The sequence below is a fragment of the Haliotis asinina genome, chromosome 12 (genome assembly GCF_037392515.1).
Source record: "Haliotis asinina isolate JCU_RB_2024 chromosome 12, JCU_Hal_asi_v2, whole genome shotgun sequence".
Lineage (NCBI taxonomy): Eukaryota > Metazoa > Mollusca > Gastropoda > Lepetellida > Haliotidae > Haliotis > Haliotis asinina.
Window position 1 is genome coordinate 50,404,169 of NC_090291.1, and position 21,294 is coordinate 50,425,462.

The 21,294-nt window shown below is 38.4% G+C and overlaps 1 protein-coding gene across 2 annotated transcripts in view; it reads right to left on the reverse strand.

The window, feature by feature from the left end:
- LOC137258875 (WD repeat-containing protein 97-like) overlaps positions 1-18,745 on the reverse strand; it is a 44,616-nt gene extending 25,871 nt beyond the window's left edge. Inside the window, exons 1-12 of one of the 2 annotated variants that reach the window (XM_067796571.1) lie at positions 18,670-18,745; positions 15,691-16,037; positions 12,858-13,013; positions 11,854-11,970; positions 10,747-10,899; positions 9,675-9,798; positions 8,928-9,090; positions 7,739-7,867; positions 7,350-7,525; positions 5,767-5,868; positions 1,006-1,223; positions 464-536 (exon numbers count right to left, since the gene is read on the reverse strand). In XM_067796571.1, the coding sequence (XP_067652672.1) occupies positions 464-536; positions 1,006-1,223; positions 5,767-5,868; positions 7,350-7,525; positions 7,739-7,867; positions 8,928-9,090; positions 9,675-9,798; positions 10,747-10,899; positions 11,854-11,970; positions 12,858-13,013; positions 15,691-15,999 (1,720 nt within the window). In that variant the 5' untranslated portion in view covers positions 16,000-16,037; positions 18,670-18,745. The remainder of the gene's footprint in view (positions 1-463; positions 537-1,005; positions 1,224-5,766; positions 5,869-7,349; positions 7,526-7,738; positions 7,868-8,927; positions 9,091-9,674; positions 9,799-10,746; positions 10,900-11,853; positions 11,971-12,857; positions 13,014-15,690; positions 16,038-18,669) is intronic. The other variant, XM_067796570.1, reaches the window with a different exon arrangement.
- Positions 18,746-21,294: the final 2,549 nt, after the last annotated feature.

Genomic DNA, 21,294 nt, shown 5'->3' on the forward strand with positions numbered 1-21,294 from the left:
ATGGAAACCAAGAAAAAAATAAATAAAAACCACTGAATAGCAAAAGGGACCACTTCAGGTTCTGTTTGATAAATTTCTACCAATTTTGTTTAAAAAATATAGAACAGTTTTGGAGCTATGCTCCAGAAACAAAATGATTACAGACAGACAGAGAATTTGGACAAAAGAAAACACACATTAATAAAACAACCTCTGATGGAACTCCATTTTGATATATAAACATCATGGCACTCTGAAGAACCATGCACTTCTGTACTTTCCACAACAAAATACGAGAGCAACCTTTCATTCACATTCAGACCTGGATAGGCAGAAATTAATATCACTGGTAGGAATATTTTGCTCACTGACAATATTTAGAATCCTTGAAGCAGAAAAGTGTTAGTTACAAAGTTCACCAGATATGACATTATACTGAGGTTCTGTCAGATGTGCATACAGACAGGTATCAGAGTTCACCTACCCATGCCTGCTGATATGACCTGGTCAGCCCTGGAGTTAGCGATCATGTTGAGGACACCCTTGCTGCCATGTGCCTGTCACAGAAACATGTTCCTCACTGTCATATCATCATGAACATCTCACCGATTTTGTGAAGGAAAGTGTCAGGTTCACAGAACCATATCTGATGAATTTACTATCCTGCACACACACCATGAATGGTCTGTGGTGGGATTACCTACTGGTATATACATTAGGCAAATAATAATAAAAATCTGAAAACATTTGGAAAACATCAACAATTACATAATTTTTACTGAAAGAATGTACCAGTATTTGGTGACAATTGCTCTGTTGTGGGAGGCCAGAAGATGATGCTGGTTTGCTCCAAGAATTATTCAAAACAAGCATATTCTAATATATAAAAGGTATTGCTAAACAATGGTCTGGCCAAAAGAAATGAAAGGAATACATCACAAGCATGTCCTTCTTCCATGCTGTAAATAAAAAGAGAAGATGACATGAGAGAAATTGTATGTTACCCAAGACTCAAGTCAGACTCACCTCCACCTTGAAGTCAACAGCTCCAGTCTCCCAGTTGAACACACAGATGTAGCCATCCTTCCGTCCTCCCAGGAGGAGGGTCCTGTTCCGGCTTTGTTTGGAAGGAGCTAGGTTTGCTATGCTACGAGTGGCCACGCCCTTCTTCATGAGCGCCCAGATATCATGTCTAGCCGTGGAGTCCACCACATACTCATACACCAGCAGATAGTTACACATATCTGCAGACGACCCACAACACAAGGACTCATCATCAATATCAACATGGGGATAATCGTTAAAACTAAGGAAGCATTCAAAATACCTGATGCCCAATGCTCAGGACGAGTTATTTTCAAAACAGACAACCAATTTCCAAATTCACATGCGCAATGGTTGGGTTAAAATTCAGACATTTGTATAAGTAATTTTATGTGGGCAGGTAAGTTTTGGTAAGGGCTGGGAAGTTTTACATCTAACCAGCCTGTGGTCTCTCTGAAATTTTGGGGAGTTTCATACTCTGAAAATTGTACTAAATGTTGGTGTAGAGAGTTCTACTTTAGAATACTCATATGATAAAAGGATTAAAATATTGACTTAATGCTATTTCCCACCATGTAAAGTGTGCTCACCAGTTGAACATACAATGCTTACAGTCATGGCATTATAAACACATTTTACAATAGAGGACAGGAAACATCTTTTATTTCACTTCTTCAATTCCCATCTACCCACCATATGTTCATAAGAAAAAATCATCATATCAGTGAGAAAAGGAGTATGAAGAATTAGATCTTAGTCAGATCTGTTATTGGATTATTTGGCTGAATTGAGGTCCAACAAATGTTTCTACAGAGACCATATGTACTAATTTCCGTTTGCAGTTCACTTGTTATCTTATGCCTTTCTTTTATCTACTGACACGTCCAGCCCAGTTTGTTTGTGGATTTGATATTTTAATCAATAAGGTGCAAATATGTTCATATGATACAATCTGGGGCTTCTGTGTGCTAAACTGTTTCATATCCCTGGAAAACTACAGACATTCTACAGAGCATCTTAGATCTACCTTGAATATGTCATGCAATATCTACCTTCCTCCATCTGCCCTCTATCTGGACTCCATAAAGATCTGCTTAGAATTTGTATTCAGTAACTCATACTTGTCACAAGAAGTGACTTACGAGGATTGGGTGGTCAGACTCGCTGATTTGGTTGACACGTCATTGTTTACCAGTTGTGTAGATTGATGCTCATGCTGTTGATTGCTGCTGATTGCTGTTGATTGAATATTGCAGAATGCAGCAAAAGCTAAACTCGTGCCTTCTACCCAGACAATGTCTGGTCACCCTCCTCCATATGCCCTGCCTGTGTCCTGCTATATATGTCTTCACCCACCTATTTGGTTTCATGCCATACAGAAAGACATACATGACATTGACAAGGGGAATGTGTGGTTGTCTGATAGACTTTTCTTTTTACCTACATCTATTTGTGTCTAAGATGACTTTTAAGATAATGTCAGATTTTTCCAGTTAGATTATCTTGGAAAAATAGCCCAAAGAGTTTGTAAAGAGTTACCACCTCAGTGCAACAGGTCTGGCAGACCATGTCAGGATGAATCTGGGATTCAAACCCATGCCAATTGGTTTGTGGTTTGTTCAACTGACACACCCTTGTGAAAAGATGTGTCTTACACATTTGAACCATCTGTGTCCGAAGTACACCCATGCACAACCACATTAACTGACTCCTGTGTTAGAATGGACTACACAAGTTACAGAACAGACACCCACATATTTTCTAACAGTGTTGCATGCTTGTGTTATTTCTTTACAATTTTCAATTTTTGTTCAAATGGTAAATTTCTGAGTCACAAGTGTTTTCCGGTGATATGTCGGAGCCAAGAACACAGTGACCTGGACTGATGAGGATAGATCAACCTATGAAGGTCGGCCACCCCAGCATCTCTGAAAAACCTCTGTCATGTGACCTGATTTTAAAGTAATAACTTCATGGAAATGCCATATCTTCCCCCAGGTATGTTTAACCTGAAAAAAACTTCTATTTTCTGCTACTTCATTGTCCAAAAATAAAGTGCGGGGTATACGGACACTGAACACAACTACAGACATGAATAAAAGACAAATACCTCTATAAGCAATCTTCAACTCTACATGTACAAATACTGCACAGCAAATAAACACAAACAGCACACTGTAAAATGAGTACTTATTGACAACTTTGCAGGGGTACAAGTGATATTATAAGGGTTGGGGTCTGTGTTAGCTGTGGACATACTTAGTTTGGGTGAGTAACAAGATGTTATATGACATCACAGGCACAAAATTACAGTAGTATAAAATATGGTGGTTCGTAAGGTGCAAACGTAGATCTGACAAACCAATAGGTAACGCCATAACTAGCAATACACACAAAAGATACAATGATGACAAAAGAGAAGGATCCAATTGTTACATGGGTTACCTGGTCTGTCCACGAAACCTTTGGATTGTTTAAAAGCTCAAAAAGTTTGGGAAGAATTTCTCTCTTGTTTCTCATTAATTCTGCACTTGATCTTTTTGCCCTGATATATCAAGGGCAATCAGAATTATTGGTATACAAAGGGCAGGTAACTCCCATCATACTTCAGTGGCATTGGCTTATGTATTTGACTTTTGATCTTTACTTCTTCACTGTAAAACCATGCACACCTGAACTTACAAACTATGTAAAAACTAAATAGTCCAATAATGAACAATGCTAATCTTCATGAATATGCTTAATTTTCATTGACACTCATTGAATTCCTGGGGAGGCCAAAAATTCCTCTTTTTTTTTACCTATTCAGATTCAGCCATCAAAGCATTTTACTTTTTGTGTCAATATCCTTTTCGCCATCCCTGGGTTTATTTGATAAAATCTACCAATACTAAAGACATAGACTGTCACATTAATTTGGAGTCAGAATATGGGCTTCTTACAAAGGTTACTTACAGACTGGTCTGAAAGTTGGTCACTTTTTCAAGCACACTACATTGAATATTGTGCCTCTACACTACTGTTTTGTTGTTGACACAATTAGTATCCTTCGGAGACTCCTAATGACCTGGGAATCATCACAAATGGCACAGGTAAATCCCTGTGTGTGGACAAACAGTATGCTTATACCAGCCATTTGCTACTGGCATTTCTCAAGCTACTCATAGTTGAAAACTAGTTCCTGTACATCTAGCATCTACTGCCTGCACCTCATCAATAGGACAGTGACTGGATCGTCTCTACTTTAGTCTCAGTTACAAAACTCAGAAACATCTCATTGCATTGGATACAGAAGTGGCATGGCTATTGGATGATGCCCAGTGACAACTTCAAATCAGACCATCATACACTGTGGGGGCTGGGGGTCAGGGGTCAAATGGGCAGATCCAGAATGGGGTTGATGGGTGTGCACTCCTTCTGTTTCACACACCTAACATGTTAACATACATGCTCTGCCAAGTCGCTTTGGGAACTGGAAATATATACATATATATTTGTTCAAAATACTATATCTGCTGTAGGGTTTGGGGGTCTGGGGTTGGGTAAGTGTCCTAAAACTGTATTGGCAGCCACAGATATAATAATGGAAGGGATATTGTTAGAATTTAGACAGTCTGGGAAAATCATTTGAATCAATCCTGACATCATAACTCTTTTCTGTCAAATAACCTGGAACCATTTAATATCACACATCCTTGATTTGTTATAATGCTCAACAAAAAAAGGTTCATAAAATTTTGAAAAGAATGATTTCCTATATTATTCACACAAATTATGTAATAAAGAGCATCACCTCCAAAACGGCCATTCAAACAACCAATGCAAATAGAGTTTTGTAAGTGAGACATGAGACGGACCCTGATTGGCTAGATTCCTATACACGCCTCCAGGCACACATGACTGCCCCCTGGTGTACACGTATGTGAACCTCAACTAGCACGGTGTCTGGACGTCATGAAGTGGTGCAACGTAACTCTCACCGCAAACATCATCAGTTAGTGAAACCATTATAGTTATGTTCATATCAAACATCATGCAACAACACACGTTATTACTGTTTAACAAACACAGTCATGAGCAAATGAGGATTTACTGGCTTCAAATGTCAGAGCTAATATTAACTTTTACCTCATTAAGTATTACTACTTTGAAAACTTCACAATTTCACGTTATCGGCTTGTTCTTTTCATCTTTGTGAAAGGAATAGAGCTGAAACTCTAACAGGTGTTATTATTGTATTCAATATTTCTCCATATGTTCACAGAAGTGCAAAATTGAACTTTGAAAAATAGAATTTTTGAAAGATAAGCCAGTATACCTCCTTACAAACAAACACAAAACATAAAGTTGTGATATATCTGGCAACATACAAACCTTTAGAGGGTGAAATGACTTCTACATGTTCAACTGAACAGACACGAAAACCTGAGTAGGTTCTCTATTATGATAATCCAGTTGTTAAGGTCAGGATTGGGAATAATGTTAGGGGAACACATGTATTTCTGTAAAACTGAAGGTTAATGTTTACACAGGAACTTGGACTTTGTTACTCAAATACTATTAAACTAATCCTTTTGTGTATAATCAAATTACACTTATAGAGGGGCAAAAAGGCTGAAGTTGGTGCTAGTTTCGAGGTGTCTGTTTGTCTGTGCTAAATGCATTGACAGTTCATTCCACCCTCTGTACATATCTGTGAGTGTGCTGGCAACAGTATTGCACCAGTGCCCTGCTGAGTCTCACCGTCAGGATTCTGACACTTCCACCGTGCGACCATACTGCAGGGGTTGGTGTTGGTGCGGCACTTGATGATGTCACCATTACCAAGTACAGTGAACAGCATCTCTGTAACAAATGTCTCATAGTAAAATTCAGTTACAACTGTGTAACTGATTAGGATAGTGGGAAGGGAGAGAGAGAGCATGGAAAAGAAGGTGGGGTGTTTGGTTAACTCTGTACTCAGCGATATTCCACTATATGGCAGTGGTCTGTAAAAAATCAAGTTTGGACCAGACAATCCAGTGATCAACACCATGAGCATTGATCTACTCAACTAGGACATGATGACATGTGTCAACCAAGTCTGCAAGCCTGATCGCCAGGTCCTTAGTCGCCTCTTACGACAAGCATGGGTTACTGAAGACCAGTTCTAACCTGGGACTAAGAAAAATGTACCAAGAAAAACAGTGTGGTGTTATTGTGCTATTAGGATGGAAAAAGTCTTGGTTCTCCATCACGTATGAATCAGCCATACAAGCACAATAAGTTTCCATTATATATCTTCTGAAAGACAGTTTGTGAACCCTCTGGGTCTTGAACACATGATCTTGAAATACTGCAATACTTTAAATGGCACAATATGCTGAGCCGTGCAGTTACCTCCCTTTACATGTGCAGTGTTTTGTTATTATCATGGTGGTGGTTAAGGAGTTTGAGAGCTTGTTTTGTCATTCATAGAGCTGGTCATTGAAATTGTGGAACTCTGGTTGAATTTAAAATAAACCACTATGAGTTGATATCACTTAGCAGAGATCATATATGGTGTCTGTCTCATAGCTACGTCAGTGGTATTTTATAACAAGTTTCACATGCTGGCAAAATAAGCACAAGAAACGAACATCAGGAGACGACTGGTTCTTGTGCCTTTTTGGCCATGTGTAAGACTTGTTTTAAAATACCACTGACATAGATCTGAAATAACTCAATGTGGCAAATTCGACCAGAAACTATACTGTGAGTGGCAGTCAATGTGTTAATTCGGTACAATGATGTACAATTTCAGTAGAAATTTTCACTGTCAACTAATCATTGTTTTGGGACTGTTCATAATTTATGCCTGGAGGGCGGAAAGGGTGTGATGGTTTTTAAGGTCACCTATTTTGTTCTGGGGAGGTAGGGGTCAGCAATTTTGTACACATATACTAGGGTGTATGTGGGTCAGCAATTTTTACACAAAAATGTTTTAAAAGTATACACATAAAAATATGAGAAGGGGAAAGGCGAATGGGAGTACTGACATGAAGGGAGGGTCACATATTTTGTACATAAATACTTTGTTTTTTGTTTGGGGGATGGGGGAGGTTGTGGCGGGGTTCACACACATTATACATTTGCACATGCTTCTCCATAAAAATCATCATCACATAATCATTGCATTAAAAGTTCAAATATAACAACTGATAAAAACTAGTCCAACCATTACTAAGTTATCAGTACCTTTGCGATGGTGGTCAGTGAAATTTGTTTAGTGAAACATACTACCATGAAAAATGACGACCAAAACCACAAACCAAAATACTGTTATGTTCTTATGCAGTATTGATCACCTTGTTCTATGGCATAAGCAGCGTCAATGATGTGTTTGCCTGGATCCATCAGCATGGTGGTGATAACGTTGCCAGTTGGTGGTGACACAATACGGATACTGGAGTCTCGACACATCAGTACTGCTCGCATCACAAAGTTGGGGTGTGTGGTCATCTTGATGTTCATCACTCGGTGACTGGGGAAAGATGATGCATTTTGAAGCATGGCAGACAGCAAGTGTTATTTACCTGACAACTGTGTCCATCTGACATAGGATGTGTTATTTACCTGACAACTGTGTCTATCTGATATAGGATGTGTTATTTATCTGACAACTGTGTTCATCTGTGTTATTTATGAGTGATTTTCCAGTCAGACTTGCACACCTATTCAGTGATAAATGATTTACCCAACAGCTGTGTGCATCTGATACAGATGTTGAATCCTCCACAGATCCACCTTCTTCCCAGCAAATGTATGGAAAATGTCATACTGCATGCTGGTTCCTAGTCCCTCTGCTGGCTCACTCATGGTAATCCTAGAACACAAGGCTCATTTGTAAAATGGAAATATGGATTGTACAACCACTGTAGCAAAGCATGCCTGAAGATAGTGCTCTGGGCCTCATTCCACAAAAAGAATGTAGCAATGAGGTGATCATAAATCGGATTCTTGAACATGAACTCATGATAATCTTAACGCAAAGATTGTTTTATGGAACAGTGGCCTGGATTATAAGTCTGATATGTGGATGTCTAATACGGTAAATCATGGTACTATAAAGTCTATAATAAGATTGAAATTAACAAAGAAGCCGGCAACCATGAGTTGTTCCTATGTTGACAGAAACAAGAATTTTGAGTTTTAGTTTCAGGATAAGATCTGTCTATCCTTTCCTTCTGGGCCTAGTTTTATGAAGCTCTCTTAGCGCTAAGACAGTCATGAGTTAATGTTAATGAATGGCACTTACGACTATCTGAGTGCTAAGAAAGCCTTTAAAATCTAGGCCCTGGTTGTTTAATGGAAGACTCAGTAATGTTATAGCTTATGTTGGCAACTGTCAATCTAACTATGGCAGATACTGCTGAGACTGATACTAGTACCAACAATCCACACTGGTGAGGCTGACATGCAGTCAGTCAAGCCTAAATCGCTATGTTGCCTCTTACAAGCATCCCATTACAACATAAGGATGTCACGGCCCTATTGTAGTTCAGACAGGGAGCTACTTCTAACCCAGACTCACTACAGGGATCTGCTTACAGCCAAGACTCTCCAGGGATCTTCTTCTAGCCCAGACTCTCTACAGGGATCTAATTTTAGCCCAGACTATTTACAGGGACTTACTTATAGCCTAGACTGTCCAGGTACATATATTTCCAGCCCAGACTCCCTACACTGATTTATGTCTAGCACAGACTCTCCACAGGGATCTACTTCTAGCACTGCTAGACTCTTCACACCCTGGGATCTACATCTAGCCCAGACTCTCCACAGGGATCTACATCTAGCCCAGACTCTCCACAGGGATCTATATACTTGTAAGAGCACAGTGGTCAATTGATGGAGCCAGTGCTTTGTGTGATGCTGTCACATACCTGTCCACTTCATCACAGGTCTCCATGTTCCACACCCTGATGGTGCAGTCCAAGCTGGCGGAGATGATGGACGGTCCATGGGGGTACACAGCAAGTTGGTTCACCAGGCGTCGGTGGCCCACAAACACCATCACCACATGCCAGTCATTGTCCCAGATTTTGACTGAAACAAATTGACAATCAACCCATTCAACAGCTTGTCTCAGCATTTTACACTTCACCAACAAGTGTTGATGTATTTGATACCAGTAGACACTTGGGTGAAATTTCATTTCATTATTCAGAATAATACTCCCATTTTTTGTCTGTTAGTATAAACAGTACTGTGTGTAAAGAGCACAGCCAACCAGTTTCAGTAGTACAGACAGCAGTGATGTCACATGATCATATGATCTGCTAAGATGTCACAATGGTTTTTTGCCAAGCATTATGATGCAATTTCAATGTAGCAGACTCTCAAGATGTAACAAACTGAAAAATGACAGCCAAAGGCTGCAATGTCCCAAAATTTATCACAATTAAGATATCAGTCTGGGGAATTAAGCACAGTTCCAACTTTTCAAATAAACAGTTGAACATTATTTAGCATTTAGGGTACAGTGCAGATACAGTCCTGAGGCCAATCCCATCCAGACCAATATATAATGGATGTGATATTCCTGTTGTGCAACAAATGGAATTGCTGCTGCTGCTGGTCAGAGTGAAGGATTGTAACACAATAAATTGTCCACAACAGTACAGACATACTTGAACCATCCTGTGCTCCAGTGACCAGATACTTGAGAGGATTGAAGAAAGTCATGGCAGTGATGGTGCGTCTGTGAAGTTCCTTGCGATGTTCTAGCATCTTGCCCTCAAATAAGTTGTACACCTGAGGTGGAGGGATAGTTTAATCAGCTCTTTGAGTACTAACAAGCTACATAATCAGTAAAGAACTGCAGGGTATGACAGGTTACAACATGAAATGACAGGATATGACAGGATATGATAGGGTATGACAGGATATGACTGGGTACAACAGGGTAAGGCATGTTAGGCAGCTAGGGTGTAGAAGGGTAGGACAGGGTATGAAAGGGTTAGAGATGGGGGCAGTCACAAGGGGGCAGAGGTTTACAGGGTATGGTATGGCAGGGTGTGGAAAGTATGACAAGACAGGGTATGGCAGGTTATGACAAGGTAGGCCAGGGTGTGATTGGGTAGAGCAGGGCATGGCAAGGAATGACAGAGCATGGAAGGGTATGACAGGGTATGGTATGGTATGGAAGGGTAGGGCAGGTATAACAGGGTAGGTCAGGGTACGACAGGGTATGGTATTGCAGGATATGGAAGGGTAGCGGAGGTATGGACGGGTATGGTATGGAAGGGTATGACAGGTTAGGACAGGTATGACAGGGTATGGTATGGCAGGGTATGACAGCAGGGTATGGTAGGGTAGGTTATGGCAGGGTGTGGAAGGGTAGGGCAGGGTATGAAAGGGTGGGGAGGGTATGACAGGGTACTAAGGGCAGGACAGGGTAAGGCATGAAATGGTAGGACATGAAATGGCCTGAGTATTAACAAGATTCACCACTTGATCCATTCAATTGCTAATATAACAGGCAAAGATTTTGAGGGAATTATTCTAACCCTGGATGATTTAACCACAAGGGTATGCCTTTGAACAATATATTTTACTTTTATTAAAATTATTATGATTCCAGGAAAGTTTAAAAAGTTTGAAAAATTAATTCCAACACAGCCAAAGCTCATTGAAATCTCTTGGTTTTCTTTCACAATACAAGTGTGTGCAAGCCAAATACACATATAAGTCCATACTGACCACAACACCAAGTCCGCAGGAAAGGAAAGCCCTCTGGGTGTGACTGGCTGTTTCCTCCAAGACAATCATAGAAAACATGTTGTCATCCCCAAAGTCTGTCCTGGTCGTCAGTCGGGGGATCAGGTGCCGTGCTCCGTATCGGAATGACCAACTCTGTATGCACAGGATGAAAATGAAGATGTTACTATGTGTGACAGAGTGTCTGGCTGTGTACAAGTGTATGTGACTTTGTGTGACTGTGTATAACAGCATGTGCAGGAATATGCGTCACTGTTTGTGACCGTGCTTGGTTGTGTATGACTGTGTCACAGTATGTGTGAAAATGTAAAGCCATGTTTGACTCTGTGGCCGTCATGGACTGTGTCTCTGTGTGTGACTGTGACTGTATGACTGTATTACTATATGACTGGGTTGACTATGTGTGACCGTGAAAGTGTAAAGCCATGTTGAGCTGTAGAGTTGATTGGACTGTGTTCATCTATGTATGTCTGTGTGTGACTGTGTCAGTGTGTGTGACTGTATTATTCTACAATTCTGTGTGACTGTATTACCATATATCTGTGTACATGTGTGACTGTATTTTTGTACATCTGTGTGTACTGTGGTACTGTACAAGTGTGCGTGAGTATATTACTATACAACTGTGTGTGACTGTATTACTGTACATCTGTGTGTGACTGTATTTCTGTACAACTGTGTGACTGTATTACCATACAACTGTGTGTAACTGTGGTACTCTACAACTGTGTGTGAGTGTATTACTGTACAAATGTGTGTGACTGTGTTACTGTACATCTGTGTGTGACTGTATTATTGTACAAATTTGTGTGACTGTATTACTCTATATCTGTGTGTAACTGTGTTACTGCACATCTTTGAGTGACTGTATAACTGTACAACTGTGTGTGATTATTTCTGTAAAACTGTGTGTGACTCTACTTCTGTAGAATTGTGTGTTGTGCATGGCTGCAATATGACAGTATTACTGTACAACAATGTGTGACGATGTTACTGTGCTACTTCTGTAGGACTGGATGTGACTGTGTTACTGTACAACTCTTTGAGACTGTATTACAGCAGAACTGTGTGTGACTGTGTGTAACTGACCTGCAGAAAGTGGGACCCCAGCGTCACCATCTCTCCTGTGTTCTGGTTATAGGTTCCCAGCAGGATGTTCCCAGGGCATCGGGCCTGGGATATTATCTCAAAGTCTGCATCAAGCAACTGAAGAAGACACAGATTACTCACTTTTTTGTCTTAAACTTGGATGTCATTCCAGTATAGACGTAATTAGAGTGAGTGAGTGATTCTAGTTTCATGCCACACTCAGCAATAGTCAAGCTATATGGCAGCAAACTGTAAATAATCCAGTCAGGACGAGACAATTCAGTAATCTGCATGAGATATGATTGATGCAACTGAAATATGATGACATGTGTCAATAAAGTGAGTAAGACTGACCACCCAATCCCGTTAGTCGCTTGTTACAACAAGCATGGGTTACTGAAGATCATTAATGCGCTGAAACTTAAAAAAATTAGAGCTACATGATGCTGTTCAATCTGATTAAGAATAATGAGATGGTTTGCTATGCATGTGGCATCGGTAAACATTTCAAAGTATTGAACTAATTAAATTATCCTTCCAGTGAATAAAAAAAAAATGGTATACTCTTTCAACAGAATAATTAAGCAGAAATCCTGCATTTCAGGTTCTCATCTTTCACATATAACTGTTCTGCTAACACAAGAAAATTTGTGAAACACAGTGCAAGGTCAGTTAACGATAAAATATTAATGCCAGAAATAACACTTCTCTGAACATATGTCATCAGTTTTCTTACCTGCGTCTTGACAGGAAACAGTAAATGTGATGAAGGTGGTCAATAATTTAGCCAGCTAGCCAGCTTCTTCATTAAGATGAACATGGCTTTTGGTATAAATACTACTACTTGCAAACAGTGTTAGGCACTGCTACCATCTGCACAGACATGTCTCATACATTGTAATAGAGGAATTGTAATTTTGTATATCCATACTATGCATGTTGATCATCGCGGCTTTTAAATGCTCCAGAGGTTAAGTGATTAATGTTAAGGTGACACCACTTACATAGAGCATCTCGCTATCATGCAGCCAGCCCACGTACTGGTCAGTATGGGTGGAGTAGACCACTCTGTTCATTGGCTCCTCGGGGGTAACTGTTGTCTTCCTTCGGCCATCCTCCATAAATATGTTAAATATTTTCCCATCTGTTGTCAGGTATTCCTGGGTTTAGAAAGACAGCCAATGACACTTGGAAGACTAAGAGGCATAATTATAATATACTAAGAATAAAACGTTAAGTGCCGCCCAGTATATTTTGCCAATAAAGGTTGTCTCATAGGAAATCTTTCAGCAAAAAACAACTATCATAATTTGGTTTAGTAACTTTTAGTTCAAAAACAACACCATTATTGAAATCATCTTTTACTCCGACAGGATGTATGTGCTTTTGGAAAACAGCCATTTTGTTTTCCTCAAAAACATCATCATCTATTGAAATGAAAATTAGAAATGACTGTTATATGGTCACATGACTGTAAATTTTGACAAGTGGAGCATATGTTTAATAGTGTTTATAAGCTAAGGAATACTTAATTTGCTTTAAAAAACAACGCCATCATATCGTTAACTATGTTTCCTTTAATTGTAAATACAAACAATTAAGATATCTCTAAATCAGTTACGAGACAAACCTTCTCTAAACATGGATTGGTCTTCCCAGTTATTTCAGCCAAACATTTCCACAGCTTCACACCTAATTTTTAAATAGGCTGGTGCTTAACTTTTCATTCTCAGTGCAATATGAACGATTCATCCTGCTGCAGTTTTGGCATTAGCACATAAATGATTTCTTAATAATGCAGGTGTAGTGGCAATAACATTTCTGAGTTCCATGCTTGGATTTGAACCATGGACCTTGTGATCTGAATTTTTGGACACCTTGTCCACGACCCCAGCAAGCTGACAAGGTAAGGATATCATTTGTGGGATGACCCCAAAACATTCAAAGGCAAATGTTTCAGAGTCATGACTCTGTATTTTGGTCAGATGGACTACAAATATGTTGGTGCCAGTCATGTAGATTGATTATAGGAGCTCAGTAATCGATCAGTGATTGACTGAAATGGTAGCTCATGTGGGCTATATCAGAACACAATCATACCACTGTGCAAACAAAACAGCCACTGATTAATATTACTACCAAGACAATCAAGAATATTTCCTGTTTACACATGTTTACATCATGGGATCAAAAACTTCTTAGAAAGCCACTTGCCCTGATTTTTATGACACAATCTTGATGATGTCATTATGAAAGAATAAATTAATATGGTATTTGATGTTAATGTTTACTGAGCAATTTATCGAAAAGTGATAAATAGTGATGAAATTAAAGATAGCCCTACTTTATCATGATATCACTGCGAAATCTAATCGCTACAATTTGAGCAGATATGAAATGAAATCCAAGTTTATTTGCATTTTGCAACCTTGAGCGGAAATTATCTAGTAGCCGACATACAAGTAAGATACCTTGATTTGATTGCCTGTAATAAAAACTGACTTGATACGGATAGTGGAAAATTATCCCGGCATCTATCAATCACATTTCGCCTTTTTTAGTTGCATAAAACTGCTTGAGTTTGAGTTAAAATTATGTCCTTGCTGTGTGGAAATAATCTAAATAGGTATTCAAGTATCAAATCGAACTAATGATTATGGTTATATCAAAAATCAAAACTAAGATGTCAGAACTGATTTTTGATGAATTGAACCAAATTATAGCAGTCCTATTTGTGAACCTTTTCAGTGAGAAAAGTGTATAAAAACATACATTTGGTTGTACAATACATGGGATATGAGTAGAAAGTTTGTGGAACCTGCAGTATATGTGTCGTGGAATGCAAATATCTGCATGTGCCCTGAGAATGGTAAAGCATTTCTGCTAGTATTTTATCAGGATATAAGTGTACTGTCACGAGAGATAATGGAAAGGCGAAGTAATGTGCTAGTGTAACAATGTAGTGTCATAGAAGAAAAGGTAAGAGAAAGCCAATCCCATTGTTTGTGCATCAGTATGTTTATATCTGAATGACACACTGGAATTCATCTAGTACATGTAACTTTCTGTACATACAACCAGCGTCCAAATATCTGTCAGCTTGACTGACATGGATGGGCTATTTTCCACATGAACTACCATATTCTCAAATTCACCTGCCTGATGGTCAGGTTTAAATTTAGACAGACATGTTTATGAAGATATCTAGTGAGCAGGTAGGTTTCGCTCAGGGTTGGCAAATTTTACAACTAACCAGCCCTGTGTAAAATCTGACTGAAATTTCTGTGAGCTTCATACCCTGATACAACTATTCAAAAACTTGTTGTCTTTAACATATTGAAACCAATAACAGCAGTTGTATGAGGCAGGATGTGTAGCTGAAGTTAGTGATCATGCTTCTGTAAGACTATGTTCATACAAGCTACACAACCAAAGTTCAAAGAATTACATTTTTAGAAGTATTAGTGAGTGAATTTAGTTTTACAATACTTTTAGTAATATCTCAGCAACATCAGGGCAGGGACATCAGAAATGGACTTCACACATTGTAGTCATGTGGGGAACTGAACCTGTCTCCTCAACGGAATGAGTGGATGTTTTAACCACTAGGCTATCAAATCGCCACATATTTATAAAACAAATTAGTTAACAATAAAAACAAAGGTCAGTCAATAGAACAATACATCTAAAGGCTTCTTAACAGTAAACATAACACTCATAAGGACTATCAATAATAATGGGTGGCTGAATGAAACATTTGTTTTCATATATTTGCTTCAACATGAAAACCAAAATCCTACTTTGCCTAAATATAAGATCCGGCAATATCTCACATACCTTCCTTGGGCTGACAAAGACGACATTCTGAAGAGGTTGTGTGTGGTTTAACTTCCTCTCATGATGAATTCCATGTGAAATAACTATATCACGAATGTCAGAATTAGCAACTGCGTCTACAGTGTGCTTGATAGAATTCCGCAGCAGTGTCCAGTGATGTCGAGCTTTTCTCCTTTCCTCTGCATTGCGACGCTGAACAAGAATTTCAAGTGCCGAGATGTCTTTTGTATCACCTTGATCATCACTCCCAGTCGTCACATCACGGGGGTTCATGGTGGTGTTTCTCAGTTTGTGGACCTCCATCATCATGTCAATGGTTGGAGCTACCTCCAAACCAAATGTAGTGTCTAAAATGGAGAGAACTTTGTTGAAATTGCAGAAGAAAAATATTTCCATAAAGTATTGATACTTATTTCCCTTATGTTGAAGTGTGTAAATAGAACTCCATGCCACGCACAAGTCTATCATATACACATACCTTGCAAGACACTTGACATAAGGCAACACTGTCATGTTCCATAGAAAATTCAAAATTATCTGATATTTATTTTTGGTATTTCATGATTTTAAAAGAAACAGCTCTGAAAGACTGAAGAAAAGTTATTAAACTTGAGCCTCATTCTAGCTGTTAAACTTGTAGACTAGCTAAACTTTAGGCCTCATTTGAAAAATGACATGCAGTTGAAAACAGACATCCAGACAAAATAAACTCTTCTTCCAAAAGTCAACATGGTCAAAGAGCTAAAATATAGAATAATGAATTCAGCCTGCCTGATTGGTAAGGAAAAATATCCAGAAGACCATGCCTCAGAATTAAGATGATCAATGGTTTTTGAGCTGTTTTTCCAATTTTGGATGCCTTGCTAGTTTAACATGGGTTGATGGGACTGACACAAAGAAAGTATATATACAGAACTGATGAAATATGTCCCCAGCTGATGTCACTCATGTGGTTGTTGCAAGCGATTACATATTCAGCCATATGAAAATGCAAATAAATTGAGTATGGGTATGTGTAAATTGGGGCTAGAAATAGTACAAGCCAATAACTTAATTCTAAAAACATAAAACATTAAATTTTAAGGGCAAGAGGTAGGGATTGGGTACTGCTGTTGTCATCACTTCTTGAGCTAACAGACAGTCTTGATTATATAATTTTTGTCCCTGTAAATACGTAATAAACAAATAAATACTTAATACTCAATGAAGACATTTTCACGAACGTGCCAATAACTAGTCTAGAATGCTTGTCTAGATTTACTTTGAATGGCTTGCAGTAGAAATTCATAGACCAGACTAGTTTGTAGACGTGGATGTTTGGTGGATTCATAGAGGGATTGAGCGGTGGATCCGTAGACATTGGTAAAATAAGGCAAACTTCAACATCATAGGAGATTAAAACTGATATTATGACATTAGTGTAAATGAATTTGTGTTTTGGGAAAAAAAATACATTAGGTAAGCATGATTAGTGCTGAAAGAAAAAACATGTTTCACAGTGGGCCAGGATGAAACAAGCTGTTATGTGCTATCTGTTGGACTGTGCTGTATTATCCGTTGGATTTTGCTGTACTATCTGTACAATTTTTATTATGGTCATGTCTCTGAAAAAAATGTATGTTTGCAGTACATTACTAAGTCTGTTACTTATTGTTATTGCCCATAAATATATCAAATTATGTCTCTCACCATAACACAGTAGTCCGTCGTTTATATTTTACAATGCTTCATTTTTAATACATCACTGAACACACAGTGACAATATTTTCACATCACAAAACAAAAGAACAACCCTACATTAACTAAATGAGATATGGGAAAATATTTGTTCACTCTCCAATCACACTTTTCTTATACTCAGCTGTTCTAATTTTCGTATCACTGAAAGAAAGCATAGTTTTGTATCACTGAAAACAAAGCAATCAACTTCACTGTACACAAGTCTAGAGATTTTATCAAAATTAATATGCTTGCAAATGACATTAGATCTATTCAATTATTTATACAAGACTATGAAATCACTGTCTACAAACCTGCCTGGGCTACGAATCCACCCCATCTATGAACTGGCTCAGTCTACGAAAACACTGTCTCCCACTGATCCAGTATATGGAAGCAAACTGAATTCAATGATTGCATTGCTAGTGCTATGTTTTGGAAGTATGTGCACGATCGGAGTGCACAAACAGTTTCATCGGTAGGGCGGATGCCCAGTTCCTGTCATCAGACATTTTATTGACAATTGAAATCCAGATGTTAAGCTATGAAAAAAGCAAATAAACATCAATATTATTTACCCTAGATGAAAAATCAATTGCCTGTATAACAAAAAATAGCAAGTGAAAATCAGCAAGATCAGTTGTCTGCTAGTGACAGGTTATGGATAAAAGAGGAAGCCACATGACCAAAACACGCTCTCTCGCCTTGAGGAGGGAAAAGCATGGCTCATCGTCAAAAACATATACAAAATACCCAGATGTGGCAAGCAATCACAGTTTCGCTGATACAATGTCAGTAATGACATTTTAGTAGAAACACATGATATTTTTGTGAGAAATAGATCAATATATATCTATCACGGAAGGTTAGCAAAATCAAACCATTAAATGATATTAAAGATCAAAAATACGTTTTGTCTTACATGGTTGAAAACCCCTAAACTTCATCAAAGAACTTGTATGGCAAGTGTAACTGTAGTTTGATTACCTGTTTAATCACTCAAAGGTCCAGGTTACCTTTTTTAGGCTTGAGCACGCAACTTCAAGTGACGGAAAACTGCAGAAATAACGTATCTGAACAGGAACCAGAGGAACCAGCTGATCACTATTAATGTTGTTATTTGCTTGTGCTGCATTGACAATTTGGTAAACAGGGGATATGTCATCGGTGATTTTGACCATTTATATCCCCAAACACATTTGCACGAATGAAACTATTACAAACTATTAAATACACGAAAAAAAATATAACGACGTTCACCTTTACACAGTCATTATTCCAATCGTGTTCCACTCGGTTTGATTATTTACACCGTCCGCCATGTTGTTATCTCCATGGATTCAACTCACGCGAGATCGAAGGGAGCTAACTCTTCAGAATCTATATGCACACAACCAGGAAGGTACTTTTCTCGCACACGACCTTGGATCGAAGCCTTATCATGTTGCGAAACACTAAACATTTCCTTCGCAAAAGTACAAGCATTCAATATGTTTGTCAGATTACAACTCTTGTGAATTTCTACTCATAGATTTCTGACGACATAGTTCCCTGAATAACTTCTGTATTGTCGTAGGGATAATCTACAACAGGGACTACATGTGAACGCTATGTACCTTAGCTAGGATAGGTCACTCGTTTGCTGTCTTTACCATTTGTACTAATTAACTTGTGTTTGGCCTTGCTTCAGCGCACACAGTGACTTGGTTCGTTCCCAGCGCAACTTCAGCTGTGTTTAACAGAACTTCATCTAGTTTATTGTATCAGTCGGGATTTTACAATGAGTGAATGAATGAATTATAGTAAGAATTAAGAGCAAGAATTATACGTGAATGAATGAAAGACATAAAGAAAAAGAAGGAAAAAAAGAAGTACATATGTGCATAAATGAAAGAATAAATAATACAGCGCGGCCTTCCCTCCCAAAACATGCTATAGAACGCAAAAGTATCGCGATGACACGTGTGTTTAAAAATGTTCTTGAGACATTTTTGTTTACATTAATAATTAATTCAGATATCTTATCTTATTGTGGGGAATAGAATGGACATAAACAAAAAATAACTGACACTGTCACACACCCCTCAAAAACAGAAAGTGTAAAACTATCACAAAGCTTTGTAAACACCTTTTCAGTTTTGTCAAAAATAAGATCAGCAAGAAAGAAGTTATACAACAATAATTCTCAACCATCACAAGCATCAATGGCGGATCAGATCAAATTTGCGATATGTCATATTGTTCACGCACTCAAATATGCCCTAACATTCTGTTTTTAGATTATGAAACTATCACTATTACTTGCAAACACAATTCACCTGATAGTATATTCCCCTCATAAGAATTAGAGGTGCATGTGAAAGATGTTTTTGAAGAAATAACTAGAAACACTCCAACAACAGTGTGTAGCATTTCAGTTGGGGATCTGAACAGATCGGCGATATGTCATGTTTTTCACACACCTCAAACACACCCTAATAATTTTTTAAATTCATAAAACTATCACTATTACTTGTAAATACATTTCATGTAAAGGCATGTTTCCCTTCTGAAAATTTAACGTATGTGTGAAAGAAGGTTTTATCGGCACAATTTAGTCTATCTTCGCGGTGAATCGAGAATGGAAGCCAGTGAGCTATAAAATACCGACTTGAAACTTTACTACAAATCTACTGTCCTAATACTGACACTAATACCAATTATTTGACTTCAACTGAAGTGACAAAATAGTTAACTTATCTTCTACATGTACCATTCCAGTTGTCACAATTCTCAGCGAATTTAATCAGCTAATGGAAATATACCGGGCTCAATTTTAAACACTACGCTGCCACCATATTGGCTACGCTGGTTACTTAACGATCCGAGACATACGTTCAGGGGCTTTTGGGGGAGTTTCTTCTCCCTCTCTATATAGTCTCCCTGATTGTCGTGAATTCTAAGTAAGATACAGACATATACTAACATGTAGTGAGCGCACATGTATCTTCACTACTATAATTCACGTTCATCAGTACGTACAGTGTTTTTGTTTGTTTCAAAGGATGACTTCTTTGCCACCTGCATGAGATATACATTGTTCATTATCCATTTGCAAATGATGATTTTGTGAAATGTTTGATTTCTGTTGATGTATTTTTAACGCCCGCCCACAGAGAAGTTGTTTTTCATGTCAGGTTTATATCTTACACACATGTGGTGTGGTGTCTACCGCGCGCACACGCACGCACGCACACACGCACATCCACACACGCACGCTGCTCATTTTGATCCTGAAAGTTTATTAAATGGCTATATAACCATTGAAATTCCCGTGAAAAAGGGTCAAAATCATTCGAGCTGATCACTTTCCTCTTTCTAAAAGCTCTGTCTGCCCCTGTATGCCTTCAAACGACTTCGCTCTCCCTGCTGTCGAGTCGGACACAGAAGCTATTAAGTCTCCAGCTGACTTATGTTACACATCATGTCACGTGGTTCTTGCTAATTCAATAAGTTACATAATATTTCAACATCTGTTATGACGTGTGGCACGATTTAGATTTTCCTGATTAGATAGCCTGAAAATTAAGGGACTTGTGAATGTTAGTAATGCTTAATTAATATGTTCCGAAGGATTATTTCGTTATTGAATAATTTGATTTGACTCAGCTTCACACCATTTGGGATTTGGTACTTATGCTGCCAAGACGCTGTAAAAATAGGACACTACCTCGATAAATATATAAACTATAAAGATTCGATAAACAAGCAAATTACCATCAACCATCGACTAAGCTCCACGTGTCGATGCAAAGTGTCATTTATAAATAGATTAGTATCTTATGTTCCCAATAGTGTAGACATTTGAAGGTGTTTCTGTTCACAAAGTTGGTTCTAAATCAGTTG